Consider the following 8,621-nt stretch of genomic DNA (forward strand, 5'->3'; position numbering starts at 1 on the left):
AGAGATATATTTATCAATTTTTTAGGTATTTACATATAATTCAGAGTAAATACAATTAGCAATACCCAGAAAATATCACCCAGAAAATGGTATGTGAATACTATTAAGTTTATTCTTGGAAATCAGTTTAGTATTTTATTCTCATCTCTCTTCTCAATGGAAGTACACGAATGAAGTAAATTAATTCTCTGTGGTTGGCAAAATAAAGTAACCTCTAACTTGAGAACCAATTTCTATAGGTGCACCTTTGTTAAAGTATCTCCCCAAATAGTAGTTCTTACCATAGTAAGACAGTCACGTGACTCTCTGCTCTTGGTGAGCCTGAAGCATCTTGTATTCTAGATTTGTTTCATTCATTATGAGATCCCACTAGAGCCCACAATCCGTTTGCCTAGTCTTCTCATGGCTTCTCTCATGTCTTTGTTTTTTAATGTATAGATGGCAGGATTCAAGACAGGGGTGATAGCAAAGTCGACAATGAACAAATGTTTGTCCAGTGATGTTGTAGGAAAAGGCCACACATAGAGAAATATGCATGGCAGAAAAAACAAAATCACCACAGTGATGTGAGCTGACAATGTGACAAATGCTTTGGATAAGTTCCCCGAAGAACGTTTCCAGACAGTGATCAAAATGAAGATATAGGATATAATCAAAGAGAAGAATGTAGCCATAGATATAAATCCACTGTTAGTAATGATTACAAACTCTAGTTTGTAAGTGTCTACACAAGCAAGTTTCATGACCCGAGGAAAATCACAATAAAAACTATCTACTTTATTAGGGCCACAAAAAGGCAAATTTATGACAAAAACAAACTGAAATATAGCATGGATTATCCCCACTATCCAGGCAGCTACTACAAGGGAAACACACATTTTGGGGCTCATGATGGTCAGGTAATGGAGAGGCTTGCAGATTGCAGTGTACCTGTCATATGCCATGGCTATGAGCAGCACCATCTCAGCTCCACCCATGACATGAATGAAAAATATCTGCATCATGCATTTTGGAAAAGAAATGATGTTGCAGTCAGTGAAAAGATCAGAGATCATTTTGGGCACTGTGGTAGAGGAAAGACCTAGATCAAAAAGAGAGAGGTTGGCCAATAGGAAGTACATGGGGGAGTGTAAATGAGAGTCAATAATTACCGTGAACAGGATGAGGAGGTTTCCCAGGATAATTCCCATGTAGAATGCAGAGAAGAACCAAAAGAGAAAAAGATGCATCTCCCACGAATTTGAAAGTCCAATCAATACAAATTCAGATACAACAGAGTCATTTGCTCCCTTCATTGACTCAATCAGTAAAAGAGAAGCTGAAGTATTCTGAAGGTAGAAAATAAGGAAGAATTGAGAAATTGGGTACTAAACATTTATGTGTTTTTTGCCCATCAATGATTATGTGGAAAAAATGTTGCAAGTGCCAAAATGTGAAGTTAGAAAACATACAGAGAGAACATGTGAAAGAAAGATAAATGAATAGGATAAATGAGATAATAAAAAGTTAGCCCAGAGAGACAAGGAAAGAAATCATGTGGGAACATGGGAGGTAAGGTGGAGGAATTAGGAGCAAAAAGTAACATTCTCCTAACACAGAGCTTCTTTACCATGCTTATCATGCAATAATTCTGGCTTCTTCCATCTTGTCCATATAGTTTCAACAAAATATCTTCCATGTCATGAATAGTCAGCCATTTTTGGAACGTTCAAACTCTTAATCACATTTGTCTATACATACTCCAGGAGAATGTACTCTCTGATTATTCTTTTACTTCACACCTGAGGAATCTTCAGCGTTAATCACACGCAGAATAGTGACCAGCCAATGAGGGAAGGAGTGTTGAATCTAAGTGGATAGTAGCAAAAATGAAAAGGCTTACTCCTTTGATGGTTTCCAATACTTGTGATTGCAACCAGTCACTTGGAGAATTAACAGACACTTTAAAATGAAACCCAAAACTCCAAAGAAGAGTGTCAGAAGACTCTGAAAGAGCGTTTTCAATGCTTTGCTAAGATTGAGAGAGATTTTGTGCCTTTTAGAGCTCTGTTCTAAGATTAATGACTGGCAATTCAAACACGAAACTGAGCAATAATGGTATCTTCACTGAAACAAAACATTTAATCATGATACACTAAGAGCATGGAAAATGTTTAGGGCCCCAGAGAGTCATAAAGATAAAGGTCATGATAGCTTGTCTTCAAGCATTTGAAGCTTAGTTCTGCTAAAATCCTATTTTAAGGTGAGTAAAGTTGCTAACAACAAATTTTTTAGAGAAAATATCTGCTGTTATCACTACAAATAAGTAGAAAAGTTGAAGATGTCCATTCATAACATACATTTAGATTGATTCATTATCTAATCTAAAGTGAAAAAATAGAATTTCATTTAAAAAAGATAATAAGATATGAAAAGATATGCAAAAAGGAGAAATTGATGATTCATACCAAAATGAATGTGGCCATTATAAATGATGCAAATTTAGATCGACATGTCACCTATGTTATTAAATGACAATTGGTTACAAAGGAGTATGTCCTATGTGATGTGCTCTTTATACATATACACTGCAAAAATATGTAAGTATATACATCAACATCTCAAGAAGATCATTTTGGATAATGACATTTTAGATAGTTTTAATATTAAAAAGATTGACCATCTATATTTTGTGTATTTTTCTGTATTGGCCATGTATTTGTGATAAAAATTATGAAAAGGAAATGAAAGGACAGTGAAAGGAGAGAAAAAGGGGCATGAAAACAAAAAAGTAGAATACTGTGGGATTTACGAAGGTAGTGGAGTATGCGTATATGTGATAGAAGCAGATTATTATTATTATTTTGGGGGGCAGTAGTTTGATAGTTTTACTAGCCCTGGTTACACTAGTATTTCTTGGTCAGTGAATGACAATTACTAGATGTACTGTGAAGAAAACGTGGGTGATTTATGCCAAATTTTAACCAAAAATTTACGTTTCCTTGTTTAGAGAAAAATGAATATATGTGAATGAGTTTTGAGTCAAGGAATGTAAATGATTGGTAACTGGATGGCATTTTATAGAACCTGCTGTGTCCGTCATTTGGAACAGGCAAGTCATACACTGAAAACTATGGAAAAAGACTAATATAAGCCATCCTTTTAGCTTGCCAGCTGAATTTTATTCTTCCTAATATTCCCTTATATTTTCTAAACCAGAAAGGACTGACTGAAGAAATCTGTCTAAAGAGAAAAACTAAAATTATGTAGTGAAACCAGACTTACTAGCAACTCTGAATACTACTGTGTTGTGATGGTTACTCTGTTTAAAGAGGAACCCATCTTTTGTTTAAGACTCATTAGGAATTCGTTCTAACATTTAACTAGTTAATCCTGAAATACTGAGTTTATGCCTGGAGGGTGAAGGAAAAGTGTATTCAAACCAGTTAAAAAATAGTTCTTTTGCTTTCTTGGAAAGCATTAAAGAATCAGAAATTCTCTGGAGGCAGAGTCCCATAAGTGTTGGTTGCTATCCCTGCTGGATATTTTGGCTTTAACACTCAGAACATGGGGACCTTTTCAGGTAGGTAATGCAGAAAATCAGATTTCAGATCTTCTGACTTTAATGATTGAAAATTTCCTCTCCTCTTAGTGGCCAAAAACAATTGTGACTGTCCTAAGATTTAAAACACCTAAGATTTGAACAACCAAAGCTGTTCAAAACTCATTTTGCCAATGTCCTATTTACTGATGTACCATATTCACTAATTTTTCTTTTAATCTCTACTCTTAACCACCTTAGCTCAGCTGTAATAGAGGCCCTTTACAGCACTGATGGACACCAGTTCTATTAAGCCATGTTCTGTCTTATCATTTTTCCTTTAATTCTTGACCCAGTCATTGGCTAATGTCATCAAATACTTTATCAAATATGCCAAGTGAGGCGAACTGACTGACCTCAGAATTCCCTATATGTGAGCAGAGAATCATTTCCATTCGTGTAATCTGTTAGGAGCATGGGTGGGAATGGAAAGGTCAAGACATAGACATATTCGGTCACCACATTGGGAAATGTGAAGTCTCATATAAGGTGATGAAGAAAGTGGTGAGAGATACAAGATCCTTGAGATACCAACTCACCAAAGAGAGACATCATAAATGTCTGTTCTTTCGGAAATATCTCTTTCTTGAGGCATAATATAATTTAGTCATTAAAATAGTAAGAATAGTGTCCAAAGGATTGGAGTAACTGGAGACAGAAGGAAAGCAGACAAGTGGAAAAGAAAGACATAAAGTGGGAAGAAATATAAAAAGAGAGAGAGTGTTGTGGTATTGCTCAACATTAAGAGCATTTTTCTGACCTACCTGTTCTGTTCTAGGGTGTGCAGCAGAATTTGTAGCAACACAATAATTTTGATTTTTGCTTTGTATTATAATCACCTCCAAGGTGAAAACATATGTTTTTTTTCCCAGTGAGAATACAGTTAATTGGTAGCACTAACTAACTAAGGTGTTAGTGACCCCTTGAAGCTTCTGAGGTCCCTGATAACCAATCTTTTATTGATTTCTCCTGGGAACTAGGTCTATGAGTCATGTTAATTTTCCCAAGAGAAAAAATATCAGAAAAGTTACTTGGTTATGAGAGGTAAGGAAAGAAGGAATATGTAAGAATCTTTCCTGTATACTGAGTGAGATAATGTGCTGGCTGGATGGAAAATAAATATCATTTAGGACAGGAAATGTGGAACCATGAGCCTACTTAGATTTACTGAGTTGGGGAAGAATGAGAAGTCATCCACAAGTGTTGCAGATGCCCTCATTCATGGAATGGGAGAGAACAAGCCACATGTATCAATATTTTTTCCAGAAACAAGCAAGAGGCTTTATGCAAGGGGGATATTCCCATAAGCATTCTTAAGGTGTTCCTATTCAACACTTTTTTTTTCTATTAACTATTCCAAAATTTATCACATAACACTGAAATGTGTTGAATGAATGAATAAATGAATGTCTTTGTGTAACTATTCTCTCCTTAAAACATATTGAATTCTAACTGGATATAAAGGGGAAGGGACCATGCTAAATTCGTGAACAAAAGAGATAAAATGATATTACTCTAGATCAAGAGTTGGCAAATTATGACCCATGGGCCAAATTTGGACCTCTATCTCTGTATCAAATAAAGTTTTATTGGAACACAGCCACAATCATTTGTTTATCTATTGTCTATGGCTGCTTTGTGCTACCACAAGCAGAATTCAGTAGTTGCAACAGATACCATATGGCCCACGAAGTCTAAAATGTTTACTCTTTGGCTTGTTATTCTTGATCTTTGCTCTTCTTGTTTATAAGGACTTTGATGATCTTACCCTAGATCAAACAAGTTAGGCAGAAGAAGAGGATATGTTAGAAGCATAATCCACATCCATCTTCATCATCTTCACATATCCTTAGGAGTAAAGATGCAGATGAAGGTTGAGAAGTAAGTTTGTTGAAGTCCTGTAGAAGATGCCTCCACATACAGTGCCTGTACTCAGGACTGACTACATAATTGTGGGGTCCAATGCAAAATGAATATGTAGGAACTTTTGTTAAAAAATATATATATATTAAATGAGGATATCATTCCTTCTCAAACTCTTCCAAACATTCAAAGAGGAAAGAACCCTCCTCAGCTTATTCTATGAGGCCTGCGTTATCCTAATACCAAAGCCAGATAAGGACAGTACTTGAAAAGAAACTACAGGTCAATAATCCTTATGAATATAGATGCAAAAATTCTCAACAAAATACTAGCAAATTGAATTCAGCAGCACATTAAAAAGATCATTTGTCATGATCAAATGAGATTTATAGCTGAGATTTAAGGGTGTTTCAACATACACAAATCAATCAATGTGATACATCACATCACAAGAATGAAGGAAAACAATCATATGATATTCTCAATAGATGCAGAAAAAGCATTTGACAAAATTGAACATCTGTTCCTGACAAAAAACACTTAATTTAGGCATAGAAGGAACATATCTCAACATAATAAAGGCCATGTATGATAAGCCCACAGCTAACATCATACACAGAGGTGAAAGGTTGAAAGCTTTTCCTCTTAGAACAGGAACAAGACAAGGGTGCCCACTCTCACCACTCCTATTCAGCACAATACTGGAAGTCCTAGCTGGAACAATCAGGTAAGAAACAGAAATAAGAGGCATCATAATTAGAAAGAAGTAAAGTTGTGTCTATTTGCAGATGACATAATTTTATATATAGAAAATCCTAAAGATTCAACCAAAAAATGATCAAAACTAATCAACGAATTCAATAAAGTTGCAGGATACAAAACTAGCATGCAAAAATCAGTAGCATTTCTATATACTAACAACAAATTTTCTCAAAAAGAAATAGTGAAATTTATCTCATTTGCAATAGCATCAAAGACAATAAAATACTTAGGAATAAATTTAACCAAGGAGGTGAAAGATCTCCACTTTGAAAACTACAAGGTGTGGATGAAAGAAAAAGAGGATACAAATAAATCAAAGATATCCGTTGTTCATGCATTGGAAGAATTAATATTGTTAAAATGTCAATACTATCAAAATCCATCTATAGATTCAATGCAGTCCATATCAAAGTTATATGGCATTTTTTACAGAAATAGAAAAAAACACTCCTAAAATTTGTATGGAACCACAAAAGACCCACGATAGCCAAAGAAATACTGAGAAAGAAGAACAAAACAGAACGCATCACACTTCCTGACTTCAAACTGTGCTATAAAGCTAGAGTAATTAAGACAGTATGGTACTGGCATAAAAGCAAGCAAATAGACCAATGGAACAGAATTGAGAGCCCAGGAATAAAGCCAAGCATATATATTTTTAGTATTTCATAGTATTTGACAGGAGAGCCAAGAATACTCAATGGAAAAAAACAGTTTCCTCCATGAATCGTGCTGGAAAAATTGAATATTCACATGTATAAAAATGAAACTAGACCCCTACCACTCACAAAAAGTAACTCAAAATGGATTAACAACTTAAATGCAAGACCTGAAACCATGAAACTTCTAGAGGAAAATGTAGGCTAAAACCTCCTTGACAGTGGTCTTGGATGAATTTTTTGGAAATCACACTTAAACCATAAGCAACAAAATAAAAAAACAAGTGGGACTATATCAAACTAAAAAGTTTCTGCACAGCAAAAGAAACCATCAGCAAAATGAAAAGACAGCCTATGAAATGGGAAAAAAATATTTGTAATTCATATATCTTATAAGGGGTTAATATACAAAATATATAAAGAAGTCATGCAACTCAATAGCAAAACAACAAATATTCCAATAAAAAACAGACAAAGGACTTGAATAGACATTTTCCCAAAGAAGAGATGCAAATGGCCAATAGGCACACAAAAGATATTTAACATCACTAGTCACTAAGGAAAGGAAAATTAAAACCACAACGAGATATCACCTCACACCTGTTAGAATGACCATCATCAAAAAGATGAGATAACAAATGCTGATGTTGATGTGGAGAAAAGGGAACCCTTGCGCACTGTTGGTGGGTTGTAAATTGGTACAGCCACTTTGGAAAAAAGTATGCAAGTTCCTCAAAAAAATAAAAATAGAACTGTCATATGATCCAGCAGTTGCACTTCTGGGAATATATTCAAAGGAAACAAAAATACTAACTCAAAAAGATATCTGTGCCCCCATGTTTATAGCAGCATTATTTATGATAGCCAAGACTTGGAAACAACCTAAGTGTCCATCACCTGAAGAGTGAATAAAGAAAATTTGGTATATATATGTGTAAATATATACATATATACATATACACACACACACACACACATATATACACACAATTGAATATTATTCAGCCGTAAAAAATGAAGAAACCCTACAATTAGTGACAACATGGATAGACCTTGCAGGCATTATGCTAAGGGAAATAAGTCAGACAGAGAAAGACAAATATTGTATGAGCTCACTTATAGGTGGAATCTTAAAAAAAAAAAAAAAAAAAAACACCAACCAAACTTATAGAAAAAGAGATCAGATTTAGTTACCAGAGGTGGGGGGGTGTGGGGAGGGGGAATTGGAGGAAAAGGTAAAACTTCAATTATAAGAGAAATAAGTACTAGGGATGTAATGCACAGCATTATGACTATAGTTATCACTGCTGTATGGTACACAGGAAAGTTGTTGATAGTAAATCCTAAGAGTTCTCATGGCAAGGAAAATTCTTTTTGTCTTCTTTTTATTATATCTATATAAGATGATGGATATTAATGAAACCTATTGTGGTAATCATTTAACAATATATGTAAATCAAACCATCATGCTGCACACCTTAAATTTATACAGTGATCTATGTCAATTATTTCTCAATAAAACTAGGGAAAAAGAAGTTGCTGTTTTGTTGATCTTTTCTATCGTTTTTCTGGTCTCTATTTTATTATTTCTGCTTTGATCTCAGTAATTTTCTTCCTTCTGCTAACTTTGGGCTTAGTTTGTTCTTCTTATAGTTCTTCGAGGTATAAAGTTACATTGTTTATTTGTGATCTTTCTTTTTCCATAATGGAGGCGTATAGATACAACAAAGAATTGACCCCTTTATCATTATGTAATC

The 8,621-nt window shown here is 34.5% G+C and overlaps 1 protein-coding gene across 1 annotated transcript; it reads right to left on the reverse strand.

Moving 5' to 3' along the window:
- Positions 1–356: 356 nt before the first annotated feature.
- On the reverse strand, positions 357–1,295 carry LOC101393775 (olfactory receptor 4F15-like). Its single transcript, XM_004421977.1, has one exon. It carries the CDS (start codon positions 1,293–1,295, stop codon positions 357–359), a length of 939 nt encoding a protein of 312 aa, XP_004422034.1.
- Positions 1,296–8,621: the final 7,326 nt, after the last annotated feature.

This window comes from Ceratotherium simum, chromosome 3 (genome assembly GCF_057802395.1).
Source record: "Ceratotherium simum simum isolate JZ-2026a chromosome 3, ASM5780239v1, whole genome shotgun sequence".
Classification (NCBI taxonomy): Eukaryota; Metazoa; Chordata; class Mammalia; order Perissodactyla; family Rhinocerotidae; genus Ceratotherium; species Ceratotherium simum.

Excerpts from the sequence above, each read along its gene's own strand:
- LOC101393775 (XM_004421977.1), bottom strand. The coding sequence starts at position 1,295 with ATGAAGGGAGCAAATGACTCTGTTGTATCTGAATTTGTATTGATTGGA.